The sequence below is a fragment of the Papilio polytes genome, unplaced genomic scaffold (assembly GCF_000836215.1).
Source record: "Papilio polytes unplaced genomic scaffold, Ppol_1.0 DF824169.1, whole genome shotgun sequence".
Taxonomy (NCBI): domain Eukaryota; kingdom Metazoa; phylum Arthropoda; class Insecta; order Lepidoptera; family Papilionidae; genus Papilio; species Papilio polytes.
This window is the reverse complement of record NW_013525035.1, coordinates 3,939,938-3,960,269: the sequence shown is the minus strand read 5'-3', so window position 1 is coordinate 3,960,269 and position 20,332 is coordinate 3,939,938. Positions and strand designations below refer to the sequence as shown.

The 20,332-nt window shown below is 32.9% G+C and overlaps 2 protein-coding genes across 3 annotated transcripts in view; both read left to right on the top strand.

The window, feature by feature from the left end:
• LOC106111440 (solute carrier family 41 member 1-like) overlaps positions 1–4,445 on the top strand; it is a 43,235-nt gene extending 38,790 nt beyond the window's left edge. The window contains exons 9-11 of one of the 2 annotated variants that reach the window (XM_013293536.1): positions 1,880–2,085; positions 2,224–2,372; positions 3,052–4,445. In XM_013293536.1, coding sequence (XP_013148990.1) covers positions 1,880–2,085; positions 2,224–2,372; positions 3,052–3,240 — 544 coding nt within the window. In that variant the 3' untranslated portion in view covers positions 3,241–4,445. The remainder of the gene's footprint in view (positions 1–1,879; positions 2,086–2,223; positions 2,373–3,051) is intronic. The other variant, XM_013293535.1, reaches the window with a different exon arrangement.
• A 3,625-nt stretch (positions 4,446–8,070) lies between these two features.
• Positions 8,071–20,332, top strand: part of LOC106111345 (plasma membrane calcium-transporting ATPase 2) — a 133,011-nt gene continuing 120,749 nt past the window's right edge. The window contains exon 1 of the mRNA XM_013293379.1: positions 8,071–8,190. The gene's annotated coding sequence lies outside the window, so the exon portion shown is untranslated. The remainder of the gene's footprint in view (positions 8,191–20,332) is intronic.

Sequence of the window (20,332 nt, the reverse complement as noted above, 5' to 3'; positions counted from 1 at the left end):
ATGTCACCTTTCACGCAATCCATCCATTTCTTTATAGGTCTACCTCTAAGCTAATGTCTTACATGTTTTCTGATAACAAACCGTAACTGCTTAGGGTCCTTTAAAAATCGAGTGTTGCCTTTCAAAGGACGGGAACATATCTAAAGTTCCTCTAGTATTGTTTTGAGTGTTGCTCGTTTGCTACTTTTAATAAAAAAACCGTTACTGTCTGGCCAATTATGTTTGTTTGACTATACCAGTCATGTAGCAACGCTTTTAACTTTATCCTTTGAAAACATTATTTACGACTTCCTTTTAAAATCCAACAAATAATGATTAGTTATGATAGCATATTGTTATTTTATGACAATTAGATAGTGTAATTGAATTGTAAGGAAATAAATATTTTTATTAAGATTAGATGTATTGTAATTATTAGATTACTTGATTTTAAAATAATGCTTATGTAATAACGCTTTGTACCTATTTTACAGTCTTGTATATTTTTATACTTTGAATAGTAATCTAGTAGTTTTGTTACATACTAGCTGTTACCGTGCGGCTTCATCCGTATTAAATTAAAGTCACTATGTTTTATTGTTTATGTTTGTCAAATGTCATAATTCAAATCCATAAATGACAACCTTTCTTCCTTGATGTTGGCAGCAACTTATGGTCTCTCTCCCACATTAGGGTTTTTATCCAAAATATTTACCCTCTAAGTTTAATGGCGTTAAAATATGTAGCCTAAAGCGTGACGCAAGTGTAGGGCTTTTTATTAAAAAAAGGAATATTCAAAAATATGTTGTAAGTGTTGACATCTTAGGCAACAAAGAAATGTATGTTTACGTTTTATTATAATAGTATAGATAAAGATATTTAAAAAATAATTGATTCAAACTTGGAAATCCCCATTAAATAGTTAATATCACGTCTGAAGTCAAAGATTAAGTGTTTAAATTACATCACGTAATGCACTTTGTACTAAAACCTTTTGACTTTGTACATTTAATCACGTTGTTTTTTACTCAAATGACGTCATCAGTCTAAATAATACAGCTGATTCAATAACTTCTAGAAACCGTAACTAACAAATCAAAGAAACAATTATGTTTCAACGTGTTTCACGTTTGTAGTGTGACTGACTTATTTGGTCTGTTGAGAATATCGTAATTAGTACACAAGAAATAAATAACTATCTATACTTTAGGCTATATGTTTTCACGCCATTAAAGTTAGGGGGTAAATATTTTGGATAAAAACTCTAATGTGGGAAAGAGACCATAAGTTGCTGCCAACATCAAGGAAGCAAAATTGCCACACTTTGTCATCATGTCATCACGTCATTTTGACATTTGCAATTGAATTTGACAAATGTAATCAATAAAACAATTTTCATAATTTCATGCGAATTAAGTCGCAGGAGAACAGCTAGTATTATGTTAAAGTTCTTGTGATATCAAACTGGGTATGAATTGTTAATAGTTACCGGGCCAGTTAAGTTAGTAAGAGTATATCTATAATGTCTTAGAGTAAAGTGTATATTTATAATATAATGTCTTACTACGGCTGGCATAAAGTAAACAACGTCAGAAACACGTGAACAAACAGACATTGACAGTGACACTGTCTGTAGCGACCTCTATCTGTAATTAATGGTTTATCTGCACGTTCGTGGGTTCTAGAATTTTCCAGAATTTATAGGTTATGCATGAGGTTTTCTCGGCGCATATATCTATTTGGAAATCGATTCTTCCTCTAACGAATTGGAATAAAGACTAATTAAATCTATCTAAGATTGATGTTAAATTACCTTCAAATAAAAATAAGTACACCATAAAAATATTGCCTATTTCACAATCTTTTGGTAGTTTGTTTAAAAATGAATTATCTTTTTCAGTATTGGTGGTATAGTTCTGGACCAAGCTGTCGAGAAGTACCAAGGCTATGAAGTGTTCCAGCCGATTGTAAACGGTATCGGAGGTAACCTGGTATGCGTGCAGTCTTCGAGGCTGACCACGCATCTCCATCAGACGGCTATCCTCGGCATATTGCCTGAGAACACCAGGATAGTAGAATGGCCATGGAAGACGCTGTTCTTTGGAAGTGAGTATAAGTAGATTTTAGTTAAATGAATGAAGTTACATACTAAAATATCACGAATCAAATCTTTGTATCCTGTTCCAAGCTTCCAAAGATGCGTTTGGTGAAGCCTTGCCTTAATAGGATTAATGTTTTTTACAGCTGCTGCAGCTAAAGTGGCTCGTATGCTGTTAGTGCTGGCTCTTTGCGGGCAGGTCGTGTTCATGATAGTCGCAGACTTCATCTATCAAGGGCTCGTCAGTATACAATTTGCGTTCGGCTTGACATACCTCTTGTGCTCCATGCTGCAGGTTTGTAAACATTCTGTTTTAAATCAATGATAATGTTGTTTAAGGATTGGAATTGGACAAGTGATAGGGAGGGGTGTCTCCTTCTAGAGATGTCAAAAATATATAAGAGATGAAAAAACCGTCGCGAAAAGACCAATTTTTGTAGCTACCCCTATGACTAGCCTAAGTCATTAGCTGGCGACGCCCGTGGTTAAATTAGACCTTCAGTAGTAGGTAAACTGATAACCACTCTTACAGAACGTTACAAAACAGCTGATTTGTGTGGCTCAAAATAAAAGTGATTGTCATATACTTCTCCAAGAAGCTAAATTGTTACAAATCCACCTATATGCCTTTAAAACAGGAAAGAAAATGTTGAAATTTGTACTTTTTATATCACAAAACGGATTAAGATGTTGAACTTTGTAAATACTTTTAGTATTTTAAAATGACAAACTAACAAATGGCAACCTTTATCCGCCAAAATGGCGATCCGCAGTTGCAAATGTTGCCTACCCTTAATTGACGAAGGCAGAGACGCGAACAAAGATACGTCCCCTTACTTTACGACTCGTCCACCGTCTCATCCACTTACCCTTTCTATCCTTGTCTATAAGAAAAGGGTAGACAGTGAGAAGGATTAAAATTAGGCCTCTACCTCACAAGTTCAACTTTTACAATAATTTATTTGTATTTTTAGGTTATGGTGCTTTTATATTTGGCGTATATGCTGATTCATTTCATGTGGAAGAGGAAGAAGGATCCAGATAATGCAGCTATCCCCTACTTGACGGCGCTCGGTGACCTCTTAGGGTCAGTGTTCCTAGGTCTTGCGTTTGTTATTCTGTCTATATTCGGTCTGCAATACGGAAATAATGTACCCGGTTAAATAAATATCCAAAATAATGAGATATTCTTAAAGTTTTAATGCTTCTATTACGAGTGATAGATTGGATTATACCAAAGGATAAATGGTTTTTAATATTTTTTTAAATTTAAGACTAATAAAGGAAAAATGTGTTTGACGTTTGGAATTATAGTGTTACCCTTACAGTATTTTGTAGTTTTACAGTTTTTTTTTTAATTTGTAATTAATTCAGTGCCAATTAAAGGTATAAAATGAAATAATTGGACTTTGTTAATCCGGTATATTCCTTTTATTATTGTGTTTTGGGAATTTGGGGAAGGATAAACCCTTTCCATATTTATGGACGCTGCTACCTGTGATATAAAACCCAAAAAAAATGTGGTTTAATTAAAAATTGCGTTTTTATCTTCGACATTGTAGACAATAAATGATATTAAAAAATGACTCTCTGGTTTTTTGGTTTATGTTTGTGACAGCTTGCGTTAAACCATAGATTATAAAAAACGTTCCGTTCCACGCAATCTGACTGAAAAACAACTTTGAAATAGTGATGTACTTTGTTCGCGCATGACTTCATATCGATTGTTAATCGCCAATTGTAGCATTTATAGTAAATTATGTAAATAATTTGTATTTATATTTTTTTTATTAATATATCACAGTATGGGGACGATATTTCGATTGTAAATGTGATAGGAAAATTTAAACATCTTCCATCAATAAAAATATCGTTTTCAAAATCGATAAATTTAGTTATTTCCTTATATTGTACTAAAACCTCAAAATAATCAGTACAAAGTTCTTATATGATTGTAATTTAAAATTCTTGAACCTCCCACTTCTTAATAATTAAGGTATAATAAGATTCAAAATTTATAGAGGCTCGTGGTTAGCTGTTACTTCATATCTAAATTACTGCGTTATTTTATGTACATGTGAGCGAGTTTTAAGTTTGGATAGAACAATACTTGTGTTGTATGACAAATCTCGGTTTTGACTACGATATGTATATACAAAAGTTCTTAGTTTTATGTTTATAGACTTACGCTTAGTTTTAGCAATTAGTTTTAGCTACGAGTACAATAAAAGCAATTTAGTATTAAGAGGCCTAAAATAATTTATTGTTATATTATTTAGGTTTTAATAACCAACTAAAATGTAGCTATTTTAGTGGAATGAATCAAATTTGAATGAAATAACATTGTTAATCATACTGTTAAAGATATGTTATCAAAATCAAATTTAGTTTGTTTTTTTGTTACGATTTATATAATAGAAATAAATTGACACAACATAAAAATAGCCAAATATACTTTTTGTTTCATTTAAACTTATATTTTTTATGACAATTTTTAATTCAAATTATTGTAGTCACCTAATATTAAATAGCAATAATTTATGAGAGAATTTTGCTATTTATAAATGTCAGGAGTAATAAAACCTTTTTTATATTAACAAAAACAGTTTATTCACTAATTTCCTATAATTATCCGTGGACCATATTTTATTTAACATTTGAGTAATAAAAGAAAGAAATTACTTTCTTGTATAATTCCAAATAAAATTCAATCATAGTTTAATTCCACTGACGAAATACTTGTATTGAAATATGTTTTATCTCTATTTATCTATAGGGATGAAAGAGATGGCAACATCAATATGTTTATACAAGAATTTTGAAAGTGTGAAAGAGACAGACGATTAAATGTTAGTTTTAAGGTATTTTGAATGAATGTGATATGAGAATTAATGTATATAAATTGTTATGTAGTTTGTAGGCAGTTAGTAAAACGCTGTTATGCGGTTTTTAGCTTCTAACAGATAACCATTCAAAGTTGACCCCTAGTAACTGATTTCTACATTTTTTATTTCCAACTTGTTAGTTCCAATTAAAACGCTGTTAATGTTCGAATTGTCATTACCGGTAACTGTGATCATCGTCGCTAAAATGGCGAAAATAAAATTCTTATAAATACCGCGGCTTGTAGCCTGTCCATTTATATTATTGATGGTAATCCATTCCTTCTGTAATTCAAAGATAATTGATTTAATAATAATTTTGCATTTCAATACTTAAACTACACTTAGCGGCTCTTACTGATGACTATTCATCACTGAAACCCTAACGCGTATTATTTTCTCTTACTGTGGGGTCAACTTTTATAATAAAAGACAACACAAATGTATGATTCCTTAGGGTAAATTAATTGTCAATTTAGTAAAGTTACTGAACATTAAAGTTCGTTAATTCCTAATATTCCTAATGTATCTGTGATTTTAAAACACCAATCGCAATGTTAGTAAAGATTTTATTGGCAACTGTTAATCGCGGATTTAAAAAAAACAACTTTAGTTAACTAATAAAACATTGAACTCTTTTCTTAGTAAAAAGGTAAATAAACATTAACTTCATAAAATAAGGAAAGAGTAACAATGATAACAATTTTTTGGCTATATTTTTAAAGACCTCTGACGTCAGATATCACCATAATATTAAAATCTATCCATGGGAAAGAAACACAAAAACATTGTTAAATTAGCAAGCTAATCATTTTCAGCACAAAATTCTGTTCCTATTTATATTTGGTTTATTTTTAATGTTTATTTTTATTTTTACCTAAAATTATTTTTAAAGCAAAATACCGGACTAATCCTAACAGATACTCTAAAATAAACAGCCACTGGGATTTGAATTCGTTTTCATTATGTTTTTGGAATTGTATCACGTCCATTGTAGGTATTTTGTCCCGATGTGACTCTATGACACTCTGACTACCACTTTTACAGTGGTAGTGCCCGCTTTAACATCTTAGCACGAATGGGCCGGCACGCCCGGTGTAATACCACGACCACACAGAAGACAGGCGTGAAGTGGAAGTAATTCCGTGTTTACTTCCCTTACTCCTTACCACCCTTTTCTCATAAGAAGAGAATGGGAAGGGAAGGTGGATTTGACAGTGGAGGAGATGCATAGGAAGGGGTAATATCCTCTTTATGTGCGTCTCCTCCTCCGTCGGATAAGGGTAGGCAACACGTCTGCAATCGCGGATGTATGGGCAGCGGTCACTTCGCCATTTTGGCGGATTCGGGTAGCCGCTTGCTCGTTTGCCACCCTATGTTAAAAAAAAGAAGAAATCGAATTGAATACCACCTTATTCGTCAGAATCTGTTCAGAAGTGTAGGCTATAGGCTGTTATAATGAAATTTACATACAAACCCACGTGAAAACTTACATACTTTGTCAGTCGGGTAATAAAATAAAATTACATAAATGATTTCTGTTTGTTTTGTAATTTGTGTTTTTAATAGTAGTGAATAAAATTTATTGTTAGTTTTTGTCTTTTTGTTATTATTATGTATATTTGCAAATTAATGTAATTTTATGTACAAATTGTATATTTAATAATCTTTTGTAAATGTAAAATGTATCTTTATTTGTATAAATCGGATTTTTTTTAATTGTTTTAACGTATTTAATCAAATGTACAGAAGACTAGAAATGAATTTGAAATTGACTTTTTTAAGTGTGTATAATCATTTACAAGTTATTTGTTAAAGTAATTTTCTATTGTTACTAAGTTTTATTTGTACTTTAAATGTTAAACTAATAATTATAGACGTCGCCACAGGGCAGTTGTATTCCCCTCTACCTTAAAAAAACGGAAAATGTAAAAATAAAAAAAATACTTCAAATAGGACCATAGCTGCCTCCCCTAGACATCAGCTGACGTCGGCCCATAATAAAATTCTCGCGTGATTCATTGTTATGCTCAGTTGTAAATGACCGTTTTAATTTAAAAATAAATCATATTATTTTATTTGAACGTTTTTTATTATTTTCTTTTTAAAATAATAATGTTATTAAAACATTATTAACATTGTCGAAGTAAATAATAAATAGAATTTAAAACTAAATGCAAAAAATTGAAGGCTTTTGAGCGCAAAATAGCTTTTAACATTTTCAAAAGGAATCTGAAAATATCGTGCCTTAGTTTTAATAGACTGATAATAGATGGAGCTACAAGTATGATTCGCTAAGCAACTACTCCAATGAATGAAAAATGATAACTAAAGTATATCATTTAATATAAGTAAAAGATTTAAAAAAAAGTGTTGAATTTTTTGCTTAATTAAAAAAAATCTTTTACTAATGAATAGTACGAGAACTGAGTAAAAACAAGATTTTTAATTACGAGTAATTGTACTCGACCTGACCTATTTTTCAGTTCAATGCAAATTTCAAAATTACTGAATAAAAATCATTAGCATGTCCATCTGATTAAAGCTTTTTTTGCATATCTGCCCTTAATTTTATTCATTAAAAGATTTTCATTAAAATAACAGCCTTATTAAGATTTTGGTTTAGTTTGGCTTTTCACCGCTAGAGGCGTCACATGTACTACGTAAGAAAATTGTTTTTTCACTATTATACAAATAAGCTGAAGTGATTTAGTTGATGGAAATATTATTTGTAAAGCTTTAAACATCACGTAGCGTATAACGTAGGCGCTTCATGAGGTGAATAGAAAGAAAACACTTTTCCTATCAATTGCTATTTTTCTAAGTCAGGCGCAGACGCGTCTATGAGATTTCTCATAGAAATGGAATTATCACGCCGTCTGTCAGGTGAGATTGTCGAGCTGGTGTAAGAGGGATTTAATAGTTGCAGGCTTGGGGCAGAGCACACCTGTTCTCGGAGCGATCTCTCGTTGGTAGTGAGAGGCCAGCGAGAACGATCGTTACGTGCTGGCGCAGGGCGAGGGCGCAGGGCTCTGGGCGGAGGCAGGGCGCGTGCGCGGCGGCGGCGGGCGGCAGTCGTCCGCGAGCGTCGGGCGCCGCCACACCTCGCCCGGCAGCCGCACCGCACCACACCCGCCGTACTATTTTAAAACGAGACACCGCGCATGCGAATATCGATCCAGCGCACTCGATTCGGTGCCCGTATCTAGGTTAACCGGCTAAAATTAAAAGGTGCGTTCTGAATTCAAGGTTGCAAACGCCGGCGCAGCTCTGTAACACGGTATAGTCGCACGGAGCGCCGCTGGGACGGCGTTCTTAGGGGCGCTATTCGCGTGGCACATCTCCCTATGCCGAGCGGGAGTTATGTAAGGATCGCGCGTTATTGTTTCACTCGGGCAAGATGATTTTCTTGTGTGATATTGAATTAGCGTCGCTTGACGATGCCGTAATGTGACTGTGGTCCGGTCACGACAGTCGGGAGTGTCCGGCCAGTGCTAGGTGCGCTCCGGCGAGCAAAACACGTAAGATATATTTAACACGAGCTGTCGCTCGTGAACACCCAGCGATAATTTCCCGCAATAATACTTCGAACCCGTTCCACAAGCACATTCACATCGAAAAACTATCGTCACACATTTGTACCACTATCATTAAAACCATTAAATTATAATCATTAAAGTGATGCATTTTAATACAATTAGAAAAAAGTATTTCAATAACAAGATATTGTTAATACGTCACTAGGTCAGAGTTGTTATAATTTTAGTTCGCTAACCTAGAAAATGTAACGTTTGGAATGTAAACGTTATAGATGTCGCCACTGGTCTATTGACTATCGACTTTTCACTGAAAACGTGGAAACGGCAGAAACTTAGTATGTAGAAACTAGTACATACTAGTTCTATATAGATATATGCATCAGTTAAAAATGTATAGTTTAAAAGTCATCCTTTTATTCTTGATAAAAGATAACATTATGTATATTTACTTAACACATTTTATTTGAAAATAAGGTTAAAAGGGAACGCCTTATTTCTAAAATACTGGTTAACTTTTTTCATCTACATCGTGGTTTTTATAGAAACTATATTGATTTTTGGCTTTTCAGTGTGTAAGTTTTTTAGTAATACCAATATTTTACGGTACAGAAAACTCACAAAACGCCGTTATACAAAACAATAAATTTAATTATATCAATGATATTTCAAAATCTATTATTTTACGCCTATGATGTTACAATTACATTTTTTGTATAACCTATTGTAAATCTCTCTAGCTTATAATGTTCAAAGATTTTTTAAAATTTAATTCTAAAAAAACGTGTATACAAGTAACCGGTGTTATTTAAAAACCTAACCTAAATTGTATAACTGAGCATTTGACAAAAGCGCTATAACTAATTATTTTACGGCTTTTTAGAAGAGTATTTCTGTCCAATAGTATTATACTAATCGTGAAGTACATAATTTCCACAATATAAATGTTACATTTCGGTTTTTATCGAACTTACTAGCTACGACGTAGACCTGCGTAGACCAACTTAACTATTTTGCCTACGAAATCAATCGATTGTAAATTAATCGTTATTTTTTTATTAAACAAATCTATACTAATATTATTAAGAAGAAAGATTTGTATTTTTGTATATATTGAGAACACTAAAAAAACTGTTTTGCCGATTTCAAAAATTCTTTCACCATTAGCTACGTTATCAGTGAGTAATATAGGCTACATTTATAATAATTTTTTTTTACGTAAGCGAAGTCGCGAGCAACAGCTAGTAACTAATATAGTATTACAAATTAATTAAAATATAACTGTGAGTTTTCGTTTTTATTTTACAAACGACTTGAACTTTAGTCATGACAAATTTGAATTTTATCCGTAAGTATGTATAATGTAAATAAGAAGAACGTTGTACAGGTGTGTCAATGAAAACCCACGGTTATACCTCAAATAATGCCAATGTCACACGAGCTTATAACATATCTCATTCAGACACTGCCGCATATTTGAACATTATTTATAGACTGGTCTCGCGTACAACAGAGAAACAATCCAAGAGATTGCAGTCATTCAGCTAAATTAAATTTAAATGCAATGTGTTTTAAAACGTTAAAGATAACTTCAGTTTATTATTACTAATTAACAGTGAGTTTATTTTTTCTGTAATTTATATGGTTTCGATACTTATGTTTTTTTTCTCTTTGTCATTATATGTACCTGAAAGGGAAGGCATTGGCTCCTTAAACACAGGATTTCCTAGTTAAGGAGCCAAAGCGATATTGATCCTGTAATCATTGATTTACAATAAAGAATCTATATTATTATTATAACTGACATTTAAAATGGAATTTCCATTATCTAGTTTAATGTAATAAAGCGCAAACACACTCTTTGTTACCCACAATATCAGCAATCACAGCATATTTTCGAGTAATTTTTACTATAATAAAAAAATCCTACACTATGCATGCTATGGCTATATATTTTCACGTTATTTAATTAAGGTAAGGTAAATCATTTGGAAAAAAATGTCGTGTTTGAAATTCAAAATCAAGCCGAAGCAGCACGGGAACATCTAGTCTTTGAGAGATAATATATAGTAATTTTACTTCCAATCCTAGTAAAAATTTTATAAATTGTCAGAAAACAATCCAACGTGTAAAATATGTGAAAGCAATATCGGATTTTGTTCCCTTATCTGGCAGTGACGTCATTTTTAAGCTGTCTGAGATTCTATCAGTCAGTAGTGGGACAGGCCCTTAGTTTTATAACCTAGAAATCTAATAGATGGTATGAATGTTGTAAGTTAATAAATTGCATTGATAGAAATTCGCTGAATCTATATTTGCGCAAGTCCGTAAGCACTGTGGTGTCCCCTGACCCCTGACATTTACTGGGGTCATCGGGTCACTGTTCGCATGCAGAATGGGGACAAATTATTATTTTTTATTATGATAGATTCTCAACAACCGTAAACTTCGTTTATTAAAAATTGTATTGCATTATTTGAATCGGTATTTCTTTGGTTTAAAATTTTTTGAGCAATTTAAAAGTTGAAATTTTTGAATATCGATAAGATACCCACCAAGATTTTTTTTTTTATACTTATAACTGTCTCTTATGTTATTTTAACCCCTTATTAAAACTGTAACTATTAATCACAGTACAAAAGCATAGGTTTTTTTTAGAAATATTCCGTACAATAAATTTTATATAGACTTTTTGAGTATCGGAGTAAAATAAAACTCCCGCCCGTCAACAGATGGCGCTGAGATGCGTCATGGCCGCCCACTATTTATTTGTACAAGCGGAGTAACGCGCGCATTGTGAGCGGAATGCGTAATTAAAATTATGTTGGTATATTTATAGGTTATGTGCGTATAGTATATTGTTCGTTTTTAAAACATTCACACAAATGGTTTGCTTGTTTTTTCATCGGTTTTTTCCTATTCACTTTTACTTTAGATCGTTAAAAACCTTTTAATAAAATGCGCTCGATTTTTGTTGCTATTTCATAAATGACATCTACATAAAAAATGAGTTTCTACAAATTTCGCGAGACTATTTCTTCAAGTATTAAATATGTGATAGAAATATCTGATTTTGTTCCCTTATCTGAAAATGGCGTCATTTTTAAGCTATCTAAGTCTATCAGTCAGTGGTGAGATAGGCCCCAAATCTATTAAAGTTTGATAAAGCCAAGGTCAGAAATGTATCACTTAGGGAAGATACCAGTTACGTGCTCCCTAGGGAGCGGTCGCTTAGCGAATAAACGCAAGCCGCGTGAATACTTTATCTGGCTACAAGGACCAATGTTCATTTGATGCGTCCCTCGGGATGCTGAAGAAAACATAAGATACACTCGAAAACTATTAAATCCTTGAAGAAAATATATCATTTTAAAACAAACAGAAAAAGCAGTATTTTTTTAATAATGTTTATTAGTTTTGTAACATTTCTTTGTCACTAACTAATTACATTTACAAAATGGAAATACTTAGGTCTTTCTTAGTAATCAACATTGAGTGAAGCTAAGCTTAGTGATTTCTTAACTTAAGATTGCACTACACAAATACACTTTAACTTAATCTAACTTAGCATGTGTACAACTTAAGTAGTTTTCAATTTACCCTACGTCTTGTTACACATAAAATTCAGTACAGATAAATAAAATTGCAGTGTTTGTTATATTGTAACATTTGTTATTATTTAAATTTACTAACTTTCGCCCGCAACTCCGTCCGCGTGTAATTAAAAAACAAAACTGAGTAGCCTATGTTTTCTTCCAGACTATCCTATACCTCTCTGCCAAATAGAAATCCGTTCATCCATCTAAACTTTCGCATTTATAATATTAGTATGATTTGTCTATCCGTCTACCAGTCCGCGTTACTTCCAAATTACCTCACAAATGTCTAGATCGGATTGGATTTCCATCAGGAAGTAACTGAGATAGATGGAAGAGAATTTTTAAACTAACTTCCACAAAGGGCCACCTTCTCAATTTGCCTGTATGTTTTTTGTTTTTTACTTTCACATTGTCGAAGTTGCCAGCGTGTTTGAACATATTCTAATATAACTTCTTGTTTGAATCTGTCTGATATCTGATATTTGCTGACTGTGGGGTGTCTAGTTACGTTGTTGAACAACTGTATTGTGTTCCTTGACAATAGGCTTATCTTGCGTCAGCGACATCTAGCGAATCGATCGTACAAATGTGGAACAGTAACTGTGCTAGATTTATACGAAAAGGCTTCTACAATATTATCTATAACAACGCTTTTGAAGTTATCTTTTAAGACGTAGTCTCATATAAGAGCGCGCCTTTGAGTAAATCGAACAACATTTTAATAGCGCTTTGATTGGACACACTACTAGATTTTTCGTGCAACTAAACAGTTGAATGGGCTGCGGAACAATTGACAATCGCACAAAAACTGTGCGATAGTTTATTTAAAGGTGTGTGCCCGCACTAAAGGTGTAGCCAACCGGTAATCAAGGGGGAGGGGGGTCAGTTCTCCCTTGTGCTTGAATAAAAATAACGTAACAGGACATCGTACTAGTGAAATGATCCAATTAACTTAACAAGGTACCTTACATGTCGTAATATATTACCTTACTAATATAAATAGTATTTTAACCCGACAATTACTAATAGGCAATATAAAGAAAACAAAAAATTATCCACAAGTTTCGTAATATATGGATACCATGTAACGCATTCTCTCTAAAGCAAACACAAAAATATTCCGTTACGCAGATTATAAACAAAGTTACAGAGCTGGCTGGTACAATTAATATAAGCTATAAATAATGTATTATTAATATTTTGCCTACGTTATTTAAATGTGAATTAATTATTATTTGTTTCAGGTAAGCATCAAATAATATTCGCGTAATTACAAGGTAGCTATGAAACATTACTGATTACTAAAACCTTTAAGCTATTCTAATCAAGTAATTAATAAGAAGCTGTAGTATTTGGACAAAGATAAAAAAAAAACGTAAAGCTCTGAAAGGTAAATTGTAAATAATGATAAGTGGACACACTAGGCAATATTTTAAGGATAATAAATTAATTTAGGTTTCTAACCTGATTAATTAAATGAAAAAAATCTAAATTTCCCGTCTTATTCTATAAAAAGTTGAGAAGTGACAATGAATTTGGCAGGGACAAAGGATAAAAAGATCACCAGTTTGTTTGCCACATTTTATCAAAGTATAAGTAAATGTAATTGAAAAAAAAAATCAGACAACAAAATGATTTCCGGTATATCTATTGATGTTCAAAACTTCAACCTATCTTTATACACAACAAAGTTTTTTTTTTTATTCAAAAATTCAAAAAAAAAAAAAAAAGGCTTGAGGTGGCCGAACGCAGATGGCGCTCAGCCTTAACCTCGTTTATGAGTAAACGAGAAAAGAGTGTTTGACCGTTTTAGCTGGTGCACCTCCGCGTACCTAGAAAGGTACGCACATTTAAAGTAACACTTACATGATATACCTTTTTTGTATGAGACGTTAAAAAGTACAGTAACGGTGTAAGGGCAATTAAAACGCGAGGATGTCGCTTACGCTATTTCTGGCAGCCGACGCTGGAGCGGCGCCAGAGCACGCTCGCTGAACGTCTAACGACTGTCGTATGGCACTACGGTGACCATGAATAAAAAGAAAAATTAGGACATTATGATAAGAAAGTCCAAAAAGAATACCTTGAGTAGGTAATTAAGATTCTAAAATGGTGTTTAGGATAATCAATTTATCATTTACGTTCGTAATATGGAAAGTCTCTCTTTTCTGTTAAAACATGGTGAATATAATTAAAACTTAGAAATGCTCGAAGATAAATAAAGTTGGTGTAAGTGTAAGGTAGAAAATATTTGTACACTAATAATTATTAATAGTTATAATGTAAGGAAATTAAAACATATATCATTCATTTCCCACAACAGTTAATAGTAAAACATTCCGTAGTAATTTGAGAAAAAGACAGTCCGTAGTAATGTATAAATGTAAGTCACCCTAGCCAGACGGCACCGCCCTCACGTCTCACTTAAGCATTGCCGCCAACATTATCTACCGATCTGTTGTGTCGCCAACCTATTTACTGTAATTCAGTGTATGGAAAAATATTCTACTGAAAAATAGGCCAAAATCGATGTATTTAATGTAAGTGAAATGTAGCCTCAACTTCGCCTTTCTCACGTGCAAAGGGAAGAATATTTTTACTTCTAAGATACAACAAATATTTTACATTATTGGAAACGTAGTTAATAGTAGCCGCCTTAGTGATAGCTGGCAAATTACGTCTCATATCTTTTCTGTCACATCCTTACCCTTCCCGTTGATGTAAAATATAAACTCCGTGATAATTTACCTTTCTTATGGTGAAAGAAATTTTGAAATCGGTTCAGTAGTTTCGGATTCAGCAGCTCACAGATCATGGCTTGTCATTGATTCATTTTATTACTCGTACTAGGTACATAACTGTCTTTTACCATAAGAGCGGCCATACCTCTAGACCAAACTATCGCACAATTATTGTGCGATTGTCGATTGTTTTGTAGATAATTCAACTGTTTAGTTGCACAACCAAAAATCGAGTAGTGTGCGCACCTTATAAGCTTATAGAAATCAAAGTGCGACTAAACAGTTGTGCGATAGTTTAGTCAAAGGTGTGCCCGCGCTCTAAATCTTGCCATTTATACATTTTTTAATTACAAAGTAATACACATTACAGTAAAATGTGAAAAATAGAAAGGACATGACAATTTGTCACCCCTACGCTAATCAATCATATTTCCAATAAATTTCGATAAAAATATTAAATTTATATACTTCGTTATAAGTTCCTTAAAGCAGCTTCCGGCCAGGTCGGTCATTTGTCATACGATACGTGACTTGAATAACAAATTACAATTTAATAAAAAATTAAATACGGCAGGGTATATTTTATACTTGAACTAAGTACCTACACTTTCGACACGCTTTAGGCTATACATTTACAGGCCATTGAACTTAGGATGTAAACATTTTGGATAAAAATCCTAATGTGGGAAAGAGACCATAAGTTGCTGCCAACATCAAGATTGCCAAGGTGTGTCATGTTATGTCATTTTGACATTTGCTATTGATAATTTGAAAAATGTAAGCAATAAAATAATTTTTTATAATTTCATGCGGATGAAGCCGCACAGGAACAGCTAGTTTACTAATAATTCAGCTAAAGAACCTAAAGTTTATCACAATCGGAATATCCCCATTTAAATTCTTCACAAAGATTACGATCTGTTTCGTTTAAAAACTTAATGTATTTTAAACAATTTGTAACATCGATAGAAGTGTAAATTTTAATCGAATTACAATTTGTAACCGATTTCCCAGCTATAATTAACTATTCGTTAGTTAAGAATTACTCCATTAAATGTGTTTCCGAGCTTCTAACTTTTACTCCGCCGAAACTCATGTCAAATTAATGAATCAATAGGTGATAAATAAATGACTTCAAATCCAGTATTAGAGATATTAATGTCGTTTCAGTATTCCTCTGAAACCGATCAAGAAATAATAAAATGTAAAAGAAATATTCGAACGTTCGCTAAACAATAAAAGTCAGTTTTTTTACGGAGTAACAAACGAAGGCAACCCTTGCGATACTATTGAAGTTTGCGTCTGCTTTGTGTAATGTTTTTTTTCCAACCGTTTGACGGCGTCGCATAAAACACGACGAGATTGTGCAGAGGTGCTTTTGTTACCGAAATACGCCGGGTATCGAAGCCGATGATGACGGGTAGGGTTAAATATGTTTGTGTGTATAGTTTTTTGATAGCCCTAGTTGCAAGGAAATTTATTTTGTAAACTATTGATTTTTAAATAATAATCATTAATATAAACAGGAGGCAAGTGGCTAATCTATACTATTATAATAAAGCGTAAACACACACTTCTTTGTTGCCTAAGATGTCAGCAATCGCAGCATATTTTCGAATAACTCTTTTTTTAATAAAAATCCCTACACTTACGACACGCTTTAGGCTATATATTTTCACGTCGTTAAACTTAGAGGTAAATATTTTGGATAAAAACCTTAAAGTTGGAAAGAGACCATAAGTTCTTGCCAACATTAAGGAAGCAAAGTTGCCGTGGTTTGATATTATTTCATGTTATTTTGACATTTGCAATTGATGTTTATTATTTATATTATTATTTATTGTTCATATTTGACAAATATGAACAATAAAAGGAATTTGTTATAATTTCATGCGGATGAAGTCGCATGGGAACAGCTAGAAGCTTATAAGAAACTTGTAAACAGTAAGAAAAAAGCATGAAATAGATGCATCTTAATATTAACGTAACAATCGCAATCAAAATTATTTAATAACACGTAGACCGCATTAAACATTTCTTTGAAAATATAGCACTTTGATGCATAAATGTTTTCTATCCCTGTAATATATAATAGACAATGTAAACGTAACTTTATATTAAAACATTTATAAATCCGGCATGGCGGGCGTCGTGTGGACGCTGCGTAATGGTTGCCAAAGGGGATTTCTGCGCATTTTAAACTCCGGATAAGTTGAGAGAAAACTCAGCTTCCTTAATAATGAATACCCAATCTTGATAACAAAGAGAGAGTTTAAATTGCAGAGACGCCTTAAAGGGTTGAGTTTTCTTCCGTAAATTATAAAATGGTCCGTTGTTTTATGGTAAGGTAACAAGAAAATCCCATTGTTTTATTATAAAAATAGAACCTTTATAGAGGCAAAAATGATTTGTTACGTAGTAATAATAAAACAGATTTCTCCACCCCCCCTCCCCTTGATTAGAAGCCTGCCCCCCTCCCATAGATCATCGACTGGTGAGTTCCATGGTTAATTGCCGGATCAAAAATAGAGCGGACATAAATGTAAAATGTAAAAAGGACCACTTTACGCTGGCTTTTTACTAGTAAACATTTATTGAGAAAAAAATAGCTTATCTTCATAGTTGTAGACTGTGTAGTCCAGACACTTTACGGTCTGCGTCTTGTGTCTTTCAGAGAATGAATACGGGTTACGACCGACGAGTGGACACAAGTGTGCGATTATCGCTAGACGACCGCATTTAACTGACTCGGTTTAAAGTTTCCAGTCTATGCACAATAATGTACAATCATTTTTATACATAGAGTAAAGTTTTTTTTTTATAACATAAGATGGCAAACGAGCAAGCGGCCACCTGAATCCGCCAAAATGGCGAAGCGACCGCTGCCCATAGACATCTGCAATTGCAGATGCGTCGCCTACCCTTATCCGACGGAGGAGGAGACGCACATAAAGAGGATATTTCCTCTTCCTATGCATCTCCTCTATCGTCAAATCCACTTCCCCTTTCCATCTTCTCATAAGAATAGGGTGGTAAAGAGAAAGGGACTTAAATTAGGCCTCCGGCACCACACTCATCAGGCGAAACACGGCATTGGTTCCATTTCACGCCTGTCTTCTGTGTGGTCGTGGTACACCGGGCGTGCCGGCCCATTCGTGCTAAGATGTTAAATCGGGCACTACCACTGTTAAAAAAGTAGACTGAGTAGTCTATGAATAGTTAATTAGTGCCCCTTTTAGATTTAGTATCAGAAATCTGGTAAGAGCGGGCGCACAACTTTGACTAAACTATCGCATAATTATTGTGTGTGTCGATTGTTTTACTTCACAATTCAACTGTTTAGTTGCACAACTAAAAATCGAGTAGTGTACGCACATCTATCTCATAGGAATCAAAGCGAGACTAAGCAGTTGTGCGATAGTTTAGTCAAACGTTCTAAAAGTATACTTATGAGGTACAAAATTGGACATAGTAGGGTCAAAGGCCTATTGTGTTGTGGACACAGGGCTTATGCGACACGCGACTGTAATCTTGGTTACGTAACGCGTTTCCATTGTACCACGCAACTTCATTGTTGGTAATAGTAATCGTTTTATGTTTTTATTATAATAGTAACGATTTTTTTTTGTACCACAAATTACGACACGAAGGGATTTTTATATGACTACAAATACGTGAAAAGAGAGTTTGGTTTAACCATTACATAGGTGATTTTATTTTAAACTAGCTTTGGCCCGCGATTCCGTTCGCGTGGAATTAAAAAAAAACTAAGTAGCCTATGTGTTCTTCCAGACTATCGACTACATCCATACCAAATTTCATCGAAATCATTATCATCGTTTAGCCGTTTAGGCTACAAACTCTAACAAGCATCCATCCATCTAAACTTTCGCATTTATAATATAAGTATGATTGTTTTTCAAACATTTCATAGATGTCTTTTAGCAAATAAACGGCTTAAAATAAATAAGATTTTTCAATTTCTAAGTACTGGACGAATATATTTTTAATTTTGACTGATTATCATGCTGAAGATTTTCCGTCTTATACGATTTCATGTTTTTTTTTTTTTTTACAATATTGTTTCAAATTTCAGACGCAAAAAAACAATTTATGTTAGAAATGTCTCTAGAAAGATGGACTTTAATATTTGTAATTAGCACGTTTAAATTCCATAAATTAAATCATTTAATCGTTTGTCGTCACACAATGGAAACTTATTCACCCAATGAATATGTGGCGGACAGGAAACGGCCAATTGTGGCATTACCGCGCGACACTTCCGACAACACTTTCTGTGGTCACTCATTTTGCTATAGTATTTAAAAGTGAATTTAAAAAGAATACAAATTAAAATTGTATGCAGTTTACTAATAATTAATTAATAGAGTAATGTGTCACATACTTCTATAAGTCAAATTCGATATGTGTCAACTTTTTTCAGTACAAAACGAAGGCAAAAATAACCACTTAAAAACACAATAGCCTGAAAAAGGTATAGTCTAGAAATTAAATTTTCTATTTTAAAGTATTTTAAGAAATAACTAATTAACAAGCTTTTTTTGTTACTGGCATATAGCCGACATATCCATTAATTACCGCATTCTTTATTTAAAAAGGTAACAAAAAGATTTACTTTTAATTAAAACAATGTAGCAATGTTTTTCACGTTTAGAAAATGCCAGTGTATTTTTATAACAGAATTGGTTTGTAAAAAAAGCTCTTTTTTTATTAAATAAATAGCTGTTTGTGTTAAAGAGAAAATATAAACTAGTTTTCGCTGGCAACTCCGTTCGCGTGGAATTAAAAAACAAAAGTAAGAAGCCTATATGTTCTTTCAATCATGCTTTTAATCTATGACAAATTTCTTCGAGATTCGTTCAGCAGTTTAGGTTACAAATTGTAACAAACATCCATCCATCTAAACTTTCGCATTTAGAATATCAGAATATTATTTACTAGCTGTTCCCGTGCGACTTCATTCGCATGAAATTATGAAAATTGTTTTATTGATTACATTTGTCGAATACAATTGCAAATGTCAAAATGACAGACATGACATGATGACAAAGTATGGCAATTTTGATGTTGACAGCAACTTATGGTCTCTTTCCCACATTAGGGTTTTTATCCAAAATATTTACCCCTATGTGTGGCATGAAATTATGTAGCCTAAAGCGTGACGTAAGTGTAGGGCTTTTTATTAAAGAAAGAATTATTCAAAAACATGCTGTAATTGATGATATCTTAGGCAACAAAGAAGTGTGTGTTTACGCTTTATTATAATAGTATAGATATAGATTTATATTAAGAATATAATAGTAAGAATACAAATTTAAAAATAATACGTCACTATATACATTTAAGAATTATGTGACTATCATATGCTAACGTAAAAGCACTAAAAGCATAATATAAAATAAAATATTCAGATTTATGTGAATTTTATCCATTTCCGCTTTTAACAATGAGTTTATTGTTCGGCTAATCGTAAAAC